The following is a 19,478-nucleotide window of genomic DNA, read 5'->3' as shown; positions in this document are numbered from 1 at the left end:
AGAGTCTGCTTAGCATCTTTTTCAAAGGTACACTCCATTGGCAGAACAAAAACAGCATCATGGATTTCAATACTATCATGTAGTATACGTTTGTAACAACTTAGGAGTACTGTACGATTATTATTATTATATATGTATTATTATATATTGATTGAAGTTGCATAAACCTCCCAAACATCTCAATAAGCATTTCGCTGTTGTCTTCTTTTTATTTACAGTACTCTTTACTGTAGGTGTAATATGACCTAGATACTGATAAATTGTTTTACTGGATATGGTGTGGGTGTCACACAAAGGAGAGTGCTTCTGGTTTCCATGAGGGAAAGGGTCTTCAGTGGCTAAATATTTTGTGAGTCAGTTACCTGGAAGCAGGAAGCACACATGCATTTCTCCACTTTCCCCCACCTATCCCTCCAGCCGCTTCTCATCTCCCTTTCCAGCGCAATAGGAACAGTTCCCTTTTCCCTTGTTATTTTTTTTTCCTCCTTTTCCTCTGCAATTCTCTAGTCATCTTTCTTTCTTAAGCTGCTCTGGTAAGGAATATGCATTAAGAGGCCAATCATTGTGGCACAACTAAGTCAGGGAAGACCCTCAAGCTGAACTTGTTCCTGCTGCTGTTACAGAACGAACAATACTTAGTGTAGCAAAGTCTGCTGCTACAGAACAGGGTAATTTTTTCAGCATAAAAGTCTTTTTCTCTATTTACCCCTTCCTTCTGCCCCTGACTTTTCTGCCCTAGCAGTTGCAGGCAAAATTATTAAAATAACATTTGTTGTGGATAGAGGGAAGATAAAACTTGGGATGCAAGAAGTAAAACTTTGGGGAGATCTCCAAGGTTTTACCAGGAAGGTTGCTTTCATCACTTGCCAGTTATTGCTAAGGGCTAGCAGCCCGTAAATAGCAGTACAAATACAGCAAGTCACTGTTGATAAGACTCCAAAAAGTTTTCACATTCATCTTATTCCAGGAATGTGTCTGGGGTTGTATACAGAAACTCATCCCACTTAGTTTTCAGAAACTGAGAACTAAAACTAAATTAAGCTAGACAGAAAAAATAATTGAGGACAGCTGAAAACTCCTAATCATCAACTCGAGGAACAGAAGCAGAAACTTTCCCAGGGCATCAGTATCTTGCCTAGGCTAGAATTGCTCACATTTCAAATGTTTAGCCTCTATGATATCTTTACCTAGTGTATACAATTTTTTGTTTTTATAAAGCTTGTTATCTTGGCACATTTTCATAGGGGAAGTTAAACAACTCAATCTGGAAAAAAAAACAAAACAAACCGACAACTCAAAACATTGTGGAGAAGACACCAACATTTGAAACCATTGTTAATTTTACGAGCTTGTGTTTAGAAGTAGCTGAATTATTTAACTTCAAAGTTAATAAATAAGAAGTTAAACTCACTTCTAGTAGATGCAAAGAAAATGTATGCAAAGTTACTTAACTGACAAGTGGAATCTGTAAAAAATATTTAGTGATTTTATAATAAACAGTATTTTCATCCAATCTATTAAAATAGGTAAATATCAAGCTTTTTGGTTGTTGTATCTGTATAGCAATTGTAGAGAATGCACAAGGTCAAGACTTTGCAAACATTTTACCACTGAGAATAATCTTGCTAGCAGCTCCTGGTCTTGTTCCAGCTCAAATACTGCTGCAAAATCACTCGGCATTTGTGATATACCCAAATACTGTTTGGAAACAGTTATGTTAGCATCAAGAGCTCAATTTTGCTCAGATAAGTGACCAGTTAAATCAGCCAGGCAATGCTGTAACAAATAAGAAATAACACATCACACTAAAAAAGCAGGCAGCAATCTCTCATACTTTTATTTTCATCAGTTTCCTTTTGTGTGTCTGTTTTAGAAAAGTAGTGTCATCAGTCTGTTCTGAAGACTTTTATCGATAGATCACCTCTGTTCATGTCACTTATCAGGTGTAACATACAAATACAGCTCCTTGCAGCTCAGTTCTCCTCGTAGTAGTTTCTTTCATTAAGTACAAAATTTCCTTTCAGTTGGAACAGAAACTGTGGTTTGGATCGGGAAATTCTTACACTTTTGAGGAGAGAATTCCAGGCATTTACTTCTACTGATTTTGGGATCAATGCAGAATTTGAAATCCCCTTATAGACCCTGTAAAACCCTTGTTGTAATGTTAAGTGCATTATTAATGTCAAAGAAGCCGTTTTCCATAATACTAGTGCAGTCCCATGTAACTTGTACTGAGAAATATTTGGCATCTTGCCTCAACAAAAGATGAATCAGAGCCAAAATGCCTCTTTCAATTGGCTGTATGCTTTTTGCATAATCTTGTAAAGAATGACTTGCAAAATAATTAATAAAAACACACCTTATCTCTCTGTGGTTCTTTAATGACTGTGAATACTTTAAATAAATAGGCTAATATGACTATTCCTGTTTATGAAATGGGAAGTAGGAAACATGGAAGGGTGCATTGACTTGTCCCACACAACAGCACTGCTGGGGATGGAAACCACATCATCACTGATGTGGAAGTACAAAAGTACTGCCATGTGACCTTCAACTGTGGGTTGGATTGGCACTGGGGAAGGGGATAAGGCTGCTTTTGGTGAGGTATATATTTTACGCCAGATTCAAGTCCTAAAGGAAACTACAACCCCTGTCCTGTTTACAGTAGGCCATCGTTTTACATATGACAGTAAATTATATCAGTTGCAATTTGTGAACACAAGACAGCACCTCACTGTTTTACTTGATGAAAGACAACAGGAGACCTTATAGCAGCCTTCCAGGACCTAATGGGGGCCTATAAGAAAGCTGGGATGGACATTTTACAAGAGCATTTAGTGATAGGACATGGGGGAATGGCTTCAAACTGAAAGAGGGGAGATTTATATTAGATATTAGGAAGAAGCTGTTTCCCTGTGAGGGTGGTGAGGCACTGGCACAGCGTCCTGGGTTCAGCAGTAGCAGTCAGGTTTCTCCTGTGCTGTGTTTTGACTTCCAGCCTGGGAACAGTGCTGGTGATACCGATGTTTTCGGTTGTTGCTAAGTGATGTTTACCCTGACCAAGGACTTTGTGAGGCTCATGCTCTGCCAGGGAGGAGGGGAAGCTGTGAGGAAGCAGAGACAGGGCGCCTGACCCAGGCTAGCCAAGGAGGTATTCCATACCACAGCACGTCATGCCCGGGGTGGGGAGTAACTGGGAGTTACCCGGAAGGACACGGGCTTCCGTGTGGGACTCGTTTCTTGGCCGGTGGTATCGTATTCTCTTCCCTTGTTATTTTCCCTTATCATTGTTGTAGTTGGTAGTAGCGGTGGTGATTTGTGTTGTACATTGGTTGCTGGACTGTTCTTGTCTCAACCCGTGGGAGTTGCACTCTTTCGATCCTCCTCCCCGTTCCTCTGGGAGCGGGGAAGGGGAGAGCCCCGGTGGGGCGGGGGGGATGGGGGGGGCCCTCGATTGTTGTCAGCCCGGCACCACTCACTGGGAGTGAGTGAACAAGTTGCCTGACTGGGTTTAAAGCATGACACACAGGTTGCCCAGAGAAGCTGTGACTGCCCCATCCCTGGCAGTGTTCAAGTTCAGATTGGACAGGGCTTGGATAAACCTGGTCTAGTGGAAGGTGTCCCTGACCGTGGCAGGCATTGGCACTGAGGGAACTGGCTGTGTGGCCCATGGCAGGGAGGTTGGAACAAGGTGATCTTATAGGTCCCTTTCCAATCCAAATTATTCCATGGTTCTATGAAAGACCAAGAAAAAGCAATGAAACTGTTATCAGTCAGTCTCGTAAAGATTTTTTTCCCTCTGCGTAACTTTAATCATAGTAATGTTGAAAATGCATCATTTGTACTGTTTGGGGGTTTTTGGTGGTTTGTTTGTTTTTGTTTTTTTTTTTTAAATTATCAAAAATCCTTGTTTAAAAGCTACACAGTTTTCTGGAAAATGTGCTTACTATATATTTAAAAAGTATTAGTTATCTCTGGTCACCGATTTGGCATTATTCTAATTGGCAGATCTGTCAGTAGGAAGGACTAGTGGAGGGCGGAGGAAGCTGCTTCACTCGAGTTTTTGGGGAAAAAAAACCCAGACGTAATGGAGAACCACTTGTTCATTTTACTTGCTCATTTTACTGTTTTTAAGCACTGTGAACTGGATTGATTGGATGCTGTTTTACTTTGAGAGGTCTGTTACATACATTTATGTTCTTTCTCATGGGCCTTCGTACTTTTTTCCACAAGCTGAGTAACACAGTCTCAACAGCAGTACCTTCAGCAGCCAGAAGCCTTGGTAAATGGCAACCATGTGCTCCATGGTGGTTTACACTCCGTTCAGTTCTGAGCTCCTCACAAGAAAGAAGCGGGTCCAGCAACGGGCAACAAAACTGGTGAAGGGTCTAGAGCACAAGTCTGATGAGGAACGGCTGAGAAAACTGGGGTAGTTTGGTCTGGAGAAGGCTCATAGGAGACCTTATCGCTTTCTACAATTACCTGAAAGGAGGGTGTAGTGTGGTGGTAGTCAGTCTGTTCTCCCAAGTAACAAGCAATAGGATAAGAGGAAACAGTCTTAAGGTGTGCCAGGGGAGGTTTACACTGGATATTAGGAAAAAATTCTTCACAGAGAGGCTGTTCAGGCATTGGAACAGGCTGCCCAGGGCAGTCGTGGAATCACCGTCCCTGGAAGTGTTCAAAAACCGTGTAGATGAGGCCCTCAGTGACATGGTTTAGTGGTGGTGGTCCTGGCAGTGCTGGGATAATGGCTGGGCTTGATGATCTTGAGGGTCTTTTCCAACCTAGTTGATTCTGTGGGAGAGCATTTACAGTATATTCATCTTGACACGTCCAATTATTAAAAATAGGCCGACATCAAAGGCTGATTGAGCCCCTTGACTGCAACCTTGAGGGCCCAAGCCCGGAGGCAACCTCGCTGGACGCCGCTACCTGTCCCTCCGCCGGGCTCCGCCACGCCTCCCCCGCGCAGTCGCAACGGAGCCCGCGGGGCAGCGGGAGGAGGAGGCGGGGTCAGCGCTTCACCCCTGGCGCCTGCGCGCCTCAGCGGGAGCAGGGACGGCGGTGTGGGGCGGTCGGGGTGAGTCTCTTGTTCCTTATTTCCTCCTTTAGCCGCCATTTCGGGGTGCCGTAAGGTAGCTATGCTGCTACCCCGGGGAGCTGTATAGCCCTGACGCCGCTCGAGCCGGGCCACACGGCCACGGGGCAGGAGGTGCACTCACGTCGGGCGGGCGATGTGGGCCGACCTTCAGCCCTTCCGGCCCGGGGTCCAAACCTCTGTGTCGGGATTCAAACCGCTCCTCTGAATGCGCTCCCTGATTTTGTGGGACGAATTCCTCACGGGGCATCTGGCGAAGGCAAAACTAAGCCTGCGGGGCTGAAAAGACTCTTCTGCTAATCAGTTTAGGTGCTGGTATTGGTACGTGTTCTGCAGTTAATGTTTTGGTGAGGTTTTAGGCGTAAATTAATCGTTTTTCCTCTGCTGCAGGAGTCTGTGTCGTTGTACTCGGTGTCGGTGTACTTAAGGTTCCACTATTGCTACTAGTCTTTTATGGGTAACTTAGTAACTTCATACAGAGCTGTTATACCCAGTTCTGTGTCCTGACAAGTTATGTCTGTGTTTATGTAACAACCTGTACTTCAAAGGCTATGGCAAGAACATTATCAACATAATTGAAGCATCACACCTTTTGCATGTTATCTAGCTTTTATAGCCATGTTTACCTGTTTAGGACCAAGGCTGAAAGGAGCAGTGACCATTAGATCAGGGCGATTGGGCTGGGGACTCATGGATGATGTTAATTGCACAGAGCTTTTTATACTTTCAGTGCTGGGGGGTTTTATTAATAGTATGTGTAATCTTTGTGAATCTGCAAGTGTTACAAAACAGTTATCCAGGTCATCACTTAAAGGCTGAATGACTTAGGTAATACCCAAAAGGTTTTTGAAAGGGTTAGGGCTCAAAAATCAAACTTCCAAAAATTATTTCTAAAATTCAGACAACATTGATTTTGTCTCTGAATTGAATTGTGGCATTAAATGAATTTGTGGTCGGTTAAGGTTCTATCAGAAACAGTATGATATGCTGATTGGTATTTCACATTGCTCAAGAAAGTAGAGATGCATAGAAGATAATGTATCTTGTATTGCTTCGTAATATGCAAGAATATAGAAGACAATGACTGTGGGGTCTTGTAACTTTCTCATGTAGAATCTAAACCATTTCATATTTGTGTTTGAAATAAACCCTTAGAAAATGCATGGAGGACTAAAATACAGAAAGGATGGATTTGGGGTTTCAGATTTAACTTTCTAATTTGAGATATTCAAAATAATTTAAACCATGCTTAATAGATAAAGCTGTACGTGAGCAGTCTTCTGCAATGAATTACAGTGAAGATTATAATATTTTAAAGCAAAAAGACCTTGAGCTGTATACTGTGTTTGAGAATGTGCTTGTGTGTACCCACACTACTGCTTTTCAGAGCCATTATGTACATTGGGGTCAGTGTCTAAATGTGGAACCTTGTATATTCATGTATCTTTCATGACTGAGGCTCTGTACTTCTTAATGTTTTTGTTTCACCTTTCTTGTAAACCACAAAATATGGGGAAAAAAAAAGTCTGGTAACTTATACTAAGCTTTTAATACTTTCTAAGTTTGGGTTGTTTGTTGGTTGTTTTGGGTTTTTTTTTCAGAGTAAAGCTAGAACAAAATTCCATATTTCAGCCAGGAGAAAACAATGCAGTCCAGAACAGCAGCACGAGAAAACTAGAATTTATAAAAAAAAAATAAAATTGAAATAGCCATAATTTTTGTGTTAATCTCTCCTTTTGGTAGGCTATATATCTGAAAAAGATGGCAGATCCTTGGCAAGAATGTATGGATTATGCAGTTGGCTTAGCAAGGAAAGCTGGGGAGGTAAGTATAAAGTATTTACAAACAACATTATTTATATAGCTCTGTGTGTGTATATGGGTTTTGAAGGAGTTAAATGTTGGATATTCTTCCAAGGAGTATTTTGCCAACAAAAAACAACAACCCAAAACATAAACTAGCAGAATTCTTCAGTGATGTTCAAGATTGAAGTGTCTTTCATATTTACAGCTTGGTTAAGTTAAGAAAGCAGCTTTGCTCTTTTCTTTGAAGCAGGGTCCACTTAAAGACTAAGGAGTATTTTTTTGTTCCTTAAATTTGGTTAAAAAAAAATAAAAATTCTGAACTGTGGTAAACAAGGAAGATCTCTGATTTTCCCTTTATACTTCACCTATCTACTTTACCACCTGAAAGCAGTTCACAGTCTTTCTTGCAAACACCTCAATCAGCTTTACACAGTGCCTTGTTACTGACACCAGGTACCATATCACGTTCTCTACATGAAGATTGCTTTTCTTCTGTAAATAAGAAGCATCCCTTGCAGTATGGTACTTGGCCCACTTGTGATCTAAGAGGGCTTAGAACAAGAAAAGAATTTGCACATCTTGGCAGAGCTTCAGCGTTAAGAGTGGTTGCAGAATGTTCAGTTCTTGGTAGTTCTGCTTCCTACATTCGAATGCCGTCAACCAGACAAGATGGCTCATGTACTGATTCTGTCCCCTGGAGCTGCAGAATCTGTAGAACATTGTCCCTGCAATGGCCGCATTAAAGTCTTCCCTCAGAAAATCTTTCTATGTTACAGTAAAATACTTCTGTGGGCTGTGAGGCATGGATTCTTGCATAACCTGATTCTGATAGTTGTAAGATCATAAATGCAGAGTCTGGCTAAAAATAGATGGGTTAAGCTAGGCTTAAGTGTTTCATTCAACTCTGGTACTTACATGTATAAATCTAAAATTTGTCCTAGCAAAATAGAGTTTGGTTTCATGTACCAGTGGATCTTTTTGTAGTATGCAAATTTAAGGTCACATTGAAGTTTTTGTACTGAGTAGGGACTGGAGATAGATGCAAGGGTAAGCCCCAGCTCCTGCAATTAAATCCAGGTTTTGTCACTGCTTGTGTTTTGTATGTGCAGTATAGAAAATTACAGTAAAAATGATGCTCAGGTTTTTAGGATAATTAGTATTTTCCATAAATGGGTAATTTTTTTTCTTTCTTGTTTTTTTAACAGATAGTCTGTGGAGCACTCAGAGAAGAAATATCTGTTATGACTAAAAGTTCACCAGTAGATCTCGTGACAGAAACTGATCAAAAAGTAGAAAACTTCATTATTTCTTTGATAAAAGAAAAGTATCCTTCTCACAGGTAAGGCTTCTTATCAATACACTTTTGGTAGAAGAAGGGGAGAGGTGTCTGGAAGAAGAAGAAAATGGAAAGTTTATGATTTTGCTTGTTAAAATTTCATTATGATTGGCATGCTCAAAAGTTATAGAAATCTTCCTCACCCTCATTATTTTAAGTATTTTAGAGGATGTGGGTTGTGGGTTGACATTTTGCCCAGGGCTGTAGCATAAAGACAAGGTGTCCGCAGGGTCCCTTTCCCAAGATATATGCTTCCACTTCCACTTGAGCCAGCTGTAAATACATTTGTGTTGGAGAATCAACAGTGCCCCCCAAATTTCTTGTCTGCTGTTGGCTGTTGAGATTAACATGCCTTTGTGAAATCTCGTACAGTTTAAGAACATCAGACATGCTTGCAAGAAGACAGGATCTTCTGATTCTTTAAGTCTCTCATACAAAATATTGATTTTTATTTTTTTTATTTCTTTTCCTTTTTTTTCCCTGCCCCTCCTGAAATGAATTTATCCTTAAAGGGTAAATTGTGTGTATTTCACTTACTTTCATAGAATCAACTAGGTTGGAAAAGACCTTTAAGATCAAGTCCAACCGTTACCTCAGGACTGCCATATATGGGACTTTCTCTCCCATTTTGACATAATGGCTCAAGTTTAAAGTGGGCTTGCTAATTTTTCTTACATTTTCTTCAGGACTTTATTACTGTAGCTGTATATGTGAAATGTAAGAAATCTGCACAGATTTGGAACAACTGACGTGGTGCAAAATGTCAGTAACCCAATTAAATTAGTGTAAGCATACAGACTTGTGGAATGACCTTGACATAACAGTTTCTGTGATAAATGATAAAAATTTTAGGATATTTTAGCTTCTTTTTGTTACTTAATTGATATCACATTAGACATACTGGTGTTGAACTTCTTCTAATGAATTATTCATCCACCTAGATAACTATTCAGTCTCTCTCTTATCTTTGTGAAGATTTGTCACATGCTGTTTCTTTCTGAGCAGTCATCTTCACTTCAATAGTTAATCATAAACCCCCTAATCAATATTAGAGAGACCTTATTTGTTTACTCTCAGCAGTTCTGATTTTACATGCTTGTGGAGGAAAGCATGTGTTTGCATACTTTTCATAGTCTGAGTAATATGCAATACATTAATAAACATGCAAAAGGCACAGAAAAGAATTCCACCCACTTAGACTTATCCACATAATTTTGCAGTTGAAAATAAACACTTTCATGTGCAGCTAAAACTGTGAAATTTGAGTTCCTGTAGCACTGTGCATTGTGTAGCCTTTGGGTTGAGTATATACTCTGTTGTCTTCTTCAGAAGGAGCTCTGGTTTGGATTTTATCCCTTTACCACTTTACCATTTTGTAATGCTTGTAAAACTAAACAGTTTTGAGAATAACAACTTTCTGCCATACTTGGACTGAAATCAGACTACAAATTTAGCTGTTACTGCAGTGGTCTAACCACAAAGGCTTTCTTCAGTTAAAACACAAGCTAAAGAGTAGTGTTTTGTAGCACAAGTAAACTGAAAGGTGTAAACAGCTACAAGTATTCTGACCAAAATTTGATGATGCTGTTAGTGGAAAAAATAATGAAAACTTCAATGTTCTGAATGCTGAATTTGAGTAATAGGTATTAAAATGTGAAGTTCTCTTCCCTGCATACTGTGCTTATCTCTGACATCGTAAATATTGATGAAAGCTTGGTCAGATGTGGTTGGTGTTTTCCAGATAAATTGTATATTTCTTAGCTTTTTACATTTGGTCACTGGTGGTACAAAAACCTGTGTCTCACTTTAAGAACTTTGCTTTCAGGGACCCTGTTGCAATTCAGACATTTTAATTTCCTTGTATCTTTGAAATGTGTTTGCTACTCTAGCTTCATTGGAGAAGAATCTGTTGCAGCTGGAGAGGGCAGCATTTTGACAGATAACCCCACATGGATAATAGACCCTATTGATGGAACTACCAACTTCGTACACAGGTCCACCTTTCATTTCTTTGTTAGCAACTTAAACCATTATTTCTTTCTCCAGTTCCATGAAAGTATGGGTTTTTCTCACATTTAAATTTAAATATTAAAGGTATTCTGAACTTGTTAATAGTTACAAGTTATTATTTTGGTTTATTAAGAGCTGTGGGTCATTTTTTGTAATATTTTAGTATTTCTGCAAGAGCTATCGTAGCCTCCCTCTGTAACTGACAGCAGTTGTTCCATGAGAGGCCTGTGCTACATAGCAGGAGTCAGCAGCCTTTAGCAAGGGTGCCAAATAAATACAGGTTGGCAATTTTTAACAGTAGAGCAACAAGAGTCATAATTAGGAGTTCCATCATCTTCAGAGGGGTGGTAACAGCTCCGAGTGCTGATTGCTAAGAAATTTCAAAATTTATTGAGATCTAGGAGCTGCTACCATGAACAGAAGCAGAATATTACCAGTAACTGTGTAGTGGCATTTTGCAAGAGGATGAGGAAGGGATTTTCAGTGTAATGCTGACTCCCTATTCCTTCTATCTAAAACATGACAGATTTTGGCCCTGATGAAATTTTCTGAGTGTACTTGACTCCAAGTTTGAAATGCCTACTAGTGTGTGCACCATAGCTTTAAACAGCTGCTGAATCCTGTTAAATAACATGTTCAGAAGCTGTAAGAAAATAACCTATTCTGCTGGATTTGCAGATGTCAAAACCTGTATTTTTTGCAATTAGTAATTAAAGCAGATGTTTTGGAACTGCAAATTTTGAAGAGTAAAAATAGTAAATGATTGATTATTAAAAACTTAGACTGCGATGCAACCCACCCTGTCCCATATACTCCCACTGCCTTCACTCTTTCCCAGCATCTTTCCTTCTGGCTCCAGTACCTTTCTCATTGCTTTGGTGTAGGAAGTGGAGGTGGGGGGAAAGCTGGCTTGCTCTTTTTGACAAGACCATTTTGGCCAGCTTGTTCCTTGTGAGCATGGTTAGTAGCACAGAGGTTTACTTGTATTCTTTGGCTATAAAATGTCAGTCCCTGAGCTAATAAGAGTTGTAACAGGCTTAGTTTCAGTGGGTGGAAAATTATGTATTTTAAACAAAAATTGGTGTTGTTTGGTCTGTTTTCATAGCAAATTGTGCAAATTCCAGGAAACTAGTATTTCCTATATAGTCCAAGTTTCTTTTTGAAATATACATTACATTTAACTGAATATTGTTTTCATTAAAAGTAAGCATGGTAATGAAAGAAGCATAGTATCTCACTGTAAATTAGTGAAATGTTTTGTTTTGTAGGTTTCCATTTGTGGCAGTTTCAATTGGCTTTGTTGTAAACAAAAAGGTATACTTTTTATTACTTAATATCTAACAAATCAAACCCAAATTAATTCCTTGTTGCTAACTATAAGATGTGTATTTTCACAGTAAATAGGAAGAAAGGGGAAAAATGCCAAGGTACTTTTTACTTTTTCTTGCAGATAGAGTTTGGAGTTGTATATAGTTGTGTAGAAGACAAGATGTATACTGCCAGAAAAGGAAAAGGTGCATTTTGCAATGGTCAGAAACTTCAAGTATCAGGCCAAAAAGGTAAGCTGGACTGAGTAGTTTATTTCTGGTAATTACATTTGTTTTTGCAAATGAGGCATCAACAGTTTTAGACCTGGATATATTCCTATTTCTTAGCTCATAGTTTTGTTTTGCAAAGAGTCTGGTTTTGGCCATGGGTTGTTTGGCTTTGAGAAACTGTGTTTATGTTCTTTGCATATAGCATGCTTGTGATCTTTGCAGAATCGGGACTCAGCAACTTAAGATTTTATTACCTGTGTGTTGTGGTACTTTGGTTGGTTGGTTTTAATTCCTTGTATGTCTGTCATCCTTCTGTGATTGTTCTTTAAGAGTCCATAACAAATTTACCAAATAATTCAACTTCTTCCAGGTGTGAGCTACTGGTTTGAATCAGTATCACTCTTGTAGGCTTACTACCCTATGTGAAGTAAAATCCACTCTTAAAATGGGACCTTAAAGATCTGAGGACCTTAAAAGATCTATTTTATAACAATAGAATTTTACTTACTAATGGCACTGATTAATGTAGATGCACAGTTGAGCCAGATCATGCTTTATTTGTGGTATTTTTTACCTTTTTTACCTATTTTCCATGTAAAGAGAGATTTTTATACATTCGATATGTGCAGTATTTATGTTAAAATACCTATTATTCAATCTTGTAGGAAAACAAGTAAAATCTGCTAATTACTTTTGCTATGTAAGTTGTGCTGTTTGAAAAGTGAGGTTTTATTTTTTTTCCAGACATTACAAAATCCCTTTTAGTAACAGAATTGGGATCAAATCGTGATCCAGAAGCTATGAAGATAATTCTTTCTAACATGGAAAGGCTTCTCAGCATTCCTATTCATGGGTAAGATATTCCATATTTTTCATGCTTGCTGATAGTGTGAATATTGTAAACATGATCATCTTTAGGAAGGATTGGTTGCGTTACACCTTAAATGTGAAATACGATTTAAATGTTTTCATCTAGTAGCTTCTGCAAAGAAACTCTAGTAAGTGTGTTTAACTTTTTCAAGCTGGGACATATATTAGAAAATCCGAAGAACCAGTATTGAAAAGCAAAGCATGTTTGATTTTGTAGGACTAAAAAGCGTTGTATTTACGGTTAAAAAATGAAATACAATTTTGTGCCTCTTTCCTCCCCGCACAGCTTCTCCTCTCTCCCCCACTCCAAAACCCACAAGGAGTAAAACTGTATAAACAGAAACCATGTTACATTTCTTAGGTTCCTTTTCCTGTAGTAATGAAAATCATTGGTTTTTTTAATATGTGTCAGAAGACAAAAAAATCTCCTTTTTTTGTTTCAACACTGCATTTTTATTTTGTCCAAGTAGTTGAAATTGTTCATAAACTGCTCTTGATTTAGTTACATTTCCTGGTTCTTCTTCTACAGAAATGTAGCCAAAGCCTACAAACCATTTCCACAAACCATTTTATATCTAAAACTGGTTTCAGTAGACAGTTTCTTGTTTTCTCTCAACGCTACTCACGTTTCTGATCTATAAGGGGTTGTACTTTTATGCTGAGATTCTCAGGAGTCTTGTTTTGACACTTAACATGTAGATTTTTTTCTACTTCCAAAAAGTCTTCTAATGTCATTAAAGTATATATCCTAAATTGTAAGTAGGGAATACGTTTTAGGTGTGTTGTCAGTTCAACTTCAGTATTTTATTTGGAAACAATAAATTGAGATTGGAATTGATTTAGTTGCTTCTTGCAATAACTTAGCTTCTATCAGTTTACAATTTAATGTACATTTTACTGATAATTGAGATAACTGCAATTATTTGTACAAGTCACACTTACTAAGTACATCAACATTTCCAGAAGAAACTGGGATTTGTAGCACAAGGGTTTTGATGAGGTTATCCAAATTTAGACTAAATTTATGCTGTGTAATTTATTTTTTGTGATTACTGCTGTTAGGGTTTTTTGTAAGTCGGTGATGCCTGCTGAGCATTACCACAGAAACTGAAGTAACTGTTTTTTCAGCACTGAGAGCAGTGCACACTCCGCTTGAATTCTTGTATTCAAAAGCAGAGTATCTGTTACTATGCCATGGGTAGCTATCTTTCATAATATGTTTTAGGTTAAAAAGTTGTTTAAGACGTCTTTTCACTTTAAACTAAGATTGTTTAGCAGAATACATAAATGTGATTTCTGGAAATTGTCTATATTTGGGGAACTTTGCAAGCTGCTCAAGCAAGACTTCATTCCCAGTTTTTTGTTTTGCTGCATCACATTTTCACATCTATCACGTTTTGTCTAGCTCAGTTCACTTTGCATGCAATGCTTCTGTGTTCTTGGTGCAGTGTACACAGGCATTGTGGCTTTTGGACAAGCTGTTCTCAGTTAAAAGAATCATCTTTCTCCTTCAGGATTAGAGCTGTTGGTACAGCAGCTGTGAACATGTGCCTCGTGGCAACAGGTGGAGCTGATGCCTATTATGAAATGGGGATTCACTGCTGGGACATGGCAGGGGCTGGAATCATTATTACTGAAGCAGGCGGAGTACTGCTAGATGTATCGGGTAAATACACTGAATGCAAGTTTAGCTTTTAAATTAGCTTTTAAATATCCAGTTGGGAGCAAAACATAGCTGAAATGAGAAAGCAAATAGGTTTTTCAATCCTCTTTTCATGTTGCTGCTACTGAATGAAGTTTCCATCCAGTTAACAGCCTAAGAGTCAATGGTATGTTCTGAAGCTACCAGACAACCTTTAGTCCCTTTGCTGAGCACATGGAAGAGTCAAAAAAGATAGTAAGCAAACACTGAAGAGAATTTAAATTTAGCTCATATGAGGTACCTGTTGTGTTAAATGCATTTTTCTCCAGAGGCAAAACTTGGTCCTAAGTAGCAAAGTGTCATTTACACTTTTTTTTTTTGTTCAATTCTCATTTTCTTACTAACTTTTAATTTTATCTAGAAACAAGCTGGTTACTTTGCTTGCTTTGATTTCTAGGTGGACCATTTGATTTGATGTCTCGAAGAATAATTGCAGCAAGCAGTCAAGCTATAGGAGAGCGAATAGCCAAAGCACTTCAAGTAATTCCTCTGAAAAGGGATGATGCAACTAACTGAATGCCAAAGCTACACCTTAAATGTAATTATATAGTGTCTCATAGTCCCATGTGGTGGTTGTTCTACACCTTGAACCTGATTAAAAAAGATAGATAGATGGTAGTCTTTGAGTATTGGCGTGACTGCTGCGTAGTGTTTTGAGGTTGGATCAATGTTCTAAGTTAGCTTTTACTATTAGGTATTTTATTTAACATCACAATTACATAAAGATCTATAAAAAGAAGCAAATACATACTACTCAGTTTTTTGAGTTTTATACTGCAATGGATGGCATAGCAAGAGTTTCTCTGATGTGTAGAAAATAAAAATACCTAATTCTGTCAGTGACAAACCGAAATTAACTGTCTTAACACCACATCATCACATCAGGTCCTGAACCCAGAAAGATTAAGGCATTGCTGTTTAATCAGTCTTTCTCTAACCTGTCGTTTTCTTCAGTGTCATCAGTGTAGCTGTTTCCTTACCTTGCTGCATTTTTTGTAGAGGCAGTCCATACATTTCCAAACTTTTTTTTAGTTGTTCATAGTTTTGGCTCTAATTTTAAGACTTTATTACATGGCTGTCATTGTTTTTGTAGTCATTGTTCTACTTTAGGCATTGTTCTACCTTTCTTATGGTAGATGAACACAGTCACTTCTTTAACCTCTTAAGTGGCCAGCGCACTTGCAAATTCATTAAAGTTGCAAAAATAATACTTATTGTGCCAGAAAAATGTGTATCTCACAGAAATAAGTTCTGAACATACCTTCTATCACCAAATGGACTTAATGTCAGTTAAGATGAAGTACGATTTGCATTTGACCGTTGGAATCAGCTGATACCGTGTCCTCTATTTTATTCTCAGCAGTTATAATTTGTGTTAATTTTGCTTGCGTTTCTTATGGGTGAGCGTGTTTTAAAGTCTAAGGAAGCATTACAATCCAAAAGAATTTTCATTAAACTGCTGGCAAAAAAATAAGCCCATAGTCCAGATTTTTTACATAATTTTCTGTAAGTTACGAAAGCAGTGACCAACCAGGATCAGGTTTCCCCTGTATTATAGAGTGTACAGGCACAAAAGAAGATGCATATCTAAAACTAAAGGGTTTATAAATCTAAGAAATATTAGTAATTTCATTCTTGGTGTCAGTTGTTCTGAACTTTGAAACTATACTGGTTCTTTGATCTTTTGTATTTAAGCTTTTTAAAAGAATCAGTGTACTGTTCAAATAATTAATGCACTTTAAAAAAAAAAAAGATTTAACTTGGATCGGTTTTCAGACTGATTTTTTCCATGTCTAAAGTTTCCTAAAGAAAGCTGTCTCATTGGTGGTCCAGTCAAGACACAACAGTGCTTTGGAAAACCTGGCTTTGTACTGCTGTTTTTATTTTGGAAAATGGTGTTCTCTGTCTTGAAATTTTAACAGATCTCATCTTATAAATTTCAGTCCTTTATATCAGTTGATTTTTGCATATTTTGTAGAAATATTTAATTTGAAGCTGGTGTCAGAAGAGTAACACTGAGATCAGCTATTTAATGGTCTTGTAAAACAGACTTAGGTTAATTGTACTTTTTAAATTCCTATTGACAAGGATAGAAAAGTTTTGAGTATTTCACTGTAACTTTATTGCTGCAAGTGAGGTGGGACCATAATTATTTCTTGAGAAGTATATTACCTGTACCATTTCTGTTGCTTTTGTGTAACAAATTCTGCATAACTTTTTAAAACTGATTTATTTGTGAGATGGAGACATGTCTATACTTGAGGTGGAAGAACACATTTGGAATAAATACGCTTTAGCAGCAGTGGCTTCAGATACGCTTCCTTTTATAACATCTATCAGAGTACAGTACTGCCTCTCAGCAAGCTGGGTTTGTGAGCTTCAGACTTTCCCGAGTTGCGCACTTTTTTCTTGATATACGTAGATCATAAACCACTGTGCCTTCAGATAAGTGGGATTATGTGTACACCTGCGGGAGGTTTTAGAGTGAAGATTCCAACACCTTGCAACATGATCACGGTGCATTAATCATCTCCAACCTCGGAACTCAAACTTTACGGGCTATATTAGCTGTGATTGATTTTAAAGGCCCATGAGCTGCTTGAAGCATGTAAATTTCTTGCTGTTAGCTTTCCTAATAATGCTCTTCAAGGAAAAATATATATTAATTTCCCATCTTGACCCTCTCACTATTTGCATTGGATATGAGCCTCTTGGTTTTTTTTTTTTTACTCTATAAATGTATCTTTTATGGATTGTCTGCTTTATTTTTAATTTTTAATATTTTGGGGGGGGGTCAAAAATCCCTGTTTTTTGCTGCTTTGCTAAACATTATCTTCTCAGATATTCATCTAATATTGGCCACTTCTTTCATCATGTGACAGGACACCAAAATGCAATTATACAATTTAAAGGCATTTTCTTCATTGTTCCGTGCTAGCCTGTAATTCTGGCAAATTTTTGTAGTAATCTGTTTTTCTAGTAAAACAGAGAAGTTATGATTGCTGTGTAATCAAAATGTTCTTGAGAGATTATATATGAAAGGTAGTTCCTGAATGTTCAAAGCAATCGTACTTGGTTGTTTTGCTTTGAAAGATGCAGTGACAGAGATAATCATCTGAGATACTTATTTTTTATATATAATTTTTGATGTTTATATATTTACAAGATGTCTCATTGCCCAGTGAAAGCTAATCAGAAAAGAATACTGGTTACCACCGAATGAACAGATAGACTGTCAAATTAAAATCACAAATAATCCTCATAAAGACATTGACAGTTCAGTACACAGGAACCTTTCTTACACAGCTTTTCAATGACTAACTCATGACTTCTGATGGCAAGTTTGCTATGGCTTGAATCTCGCCAAACTTAAAAGTGCTGGAAGGAAAACATCAGCACAGATTCAGCAGCTGGAGCACGCGGAAAATTCTGAGACATAACTGCTGGAAATGAAAGGATCATTATGAGCAAATTTAACCTGCCCCTTCCTTTTACTTTGAGAATGTGACTGAATGGTCAACATCACTATGGTCGCTACAGAGCCTACTGCTATTTTTAACAAAGTTCTTTGGAGTAGATGTGCTGATTTTTAGCCCAAGACTAAAACAATCAATACTACAAAATAGGCAATACTGATTTTTTTTTTTTTTTTTTTTAGCCCTGGTATGCATGAAAAAGGGGAGGTAGCCTTAGTCTATCACTGTGGCTATTGGTAGACTACCACCTGCCATCCCTGTTCACTAGCCCTCTCCATTAATTAATTTGCTGAGAGTTTGTAATTGTTTGCTATGACAACCTGCAAAGCTTTGTTGCTTCTTCAAAGCAGGATTTTCTATAGAATCAATCCATCAGAGCTTTTCCCACAATAAAGTAGTGCCAAAGTCATTAAAGGCTTCAGGTTCTCATCCAACCCTGTTAAGCAACCCGGTGGAAGACCCGGAGTGAAATGGATGACTCCTCATTATGACCCAAAGGTATGATTTTAGTTCTGCATACTCTGATGTCTCAGCATGAACTAGACATTCTGACTAGATACAAAACATCAACTTACAATCTCAGTGTAAAGCAATCTAAATAAGGGACATCTCTTTCTTTTCTTGTCCTTCGTGCCCTCTCAAAACCAGCTGCTAATTCAGCTCTATTCATTACCTGTGAGTGAAGTAATTGTTTCACAAGTCTGGTCCTGTTTCTGAAGTGCTGACAGGCAGCTCTCCAAGAACACATTGTTTTGGGATCTACAGCAGTTGGCATAGCTTTCTTTCTTTGCACAAACTCCAGGGATGAAAAGGGTATTGTCAGTGATGTGATACTTCAAGAGTCTCAGCCAGAGCTAGAGTCAGGCATATCTGGACAGTATAAACCATTCAATCTCTGGATTATTGCTTGTCCACAGCAAAGGTGACAGTGAATGTGGTGTGTCCCATCACTCTTTAGTATCTACAGTCCTCATACAAAGATCCACAGTTTCTGAAGGATCAGCAGGAGCTTCTGAAATGTCTTCTCTGCCTGCTGTCCACTGTCTACCTGCTAAAACAAGGCAAAATCTAACATGCAACAAAGCCGTATGCAATGTCGGAACAAACAAACTGAAGGACTGAACTCAGCTGAGAGGGCATGTCACTGAATTAGAGCTATAAACTGCTGCCTGTTTGAGGAGTATGGACTAGATCTTCCACAATAGAGCAGAAATAATGTCCTAGCACAATTTAAGCTAGTAAGGTGCTGAAAATTATGGTACGTATATATATCCTGTTCCAGAATTTTATTTGCCTGTTGATGACTACTACATTAGTCTGAGTTTATACATTATGTGTCATAATTGTTTTGCATAGTTGCAGTGATGGTTTTTGCACCTGGATGATTCTGCACCAGTGTTGCTTCAGTTAGGACTCAGGCCTTCTGTACACCCATTGAAGTGAAAGGAAAATAAGCACAGAATACAACAGCAGCTACTGTACCACAGCAGCAGGGAAGAACAGCAGTCTACCCCTTTTTCTACAGTGAAGGGTTTATGTTTTGTTATGTCTGTCTTTAACTCAGCAGAGTTGAAGATACACTCACAACCATGTGAAACAGTTAATTAGGAGAATGTGATGCTACCTCAAATACTTGAGAACCA

General features: G+C 38.2%; 1 protein-coding gene across 2 annotated transcripts; it reads left to right on the top strand.

Annotated features, from left to right (window-relative positions):
• The first annotated feature begins 4,990 nt into the window (after positions 1-4,990).
• Positions 4,991-16,587, top strand: IMPA1 (inositol monophosphatase 1). Of its 2 annotated transcripts, none has more exons than XM_057426200.1 (9): positions 4,991-5,080; positions 6,842-6,922; positions 8,109-8,242; positions 10,129-10,233; positions 11,518-11,563; positions 11,700-11,808; positions 12,532-12,640; positions 14,172-14,323; positions 14,757-16,587. In XM_057426200.1, the coding sequence occupies exons 2-9, from the start codon at positions 6,860-6,862 to the stop codon at positions 14,873-14,875; spliced, it is 837 nt and encodes a 278-aa protein (XP_057282183.1). In that variant the 5' UTR covers positions 4,991-5,080; positions 6,842-6,859; the 3' UTR covers positions 14,876-16,587. The 2 variants fall into 2 exon arrangements, with proteins under 2 accessions (XP_057282183.1, XP_057282184.1); XM_057426201.1 differs by lacking the exon at positions 4,991-5,080 and adding an exon at positions 5,258-5,281.
• The last annotated feature ends 2,891 nt before the right edge of the window (positions 16,588-19,478 follow it).

This window comes from Pezoporus wallicus, unplaced genomic scaffold (genome assembly GCF_028554395.1).
Source record: "Pezoporus wallicus isolate ANWC-B61680 ecotype Strahan unplaced genomic scaffold, APGP_CSIRO_Pwel_v1 contig_4131, whole genome shotgun sequence".
Taxonomy (NCBI): domain Eukaryota; kingdom Metazoa; phylum Chordata; class Aves; order Psittaciformes; family Psittacidae; genus Pezoporus; species Pezoporus wallicus.
This window is presented reverse-complemented; position numbering and strand designations above follow the sequence as displayed.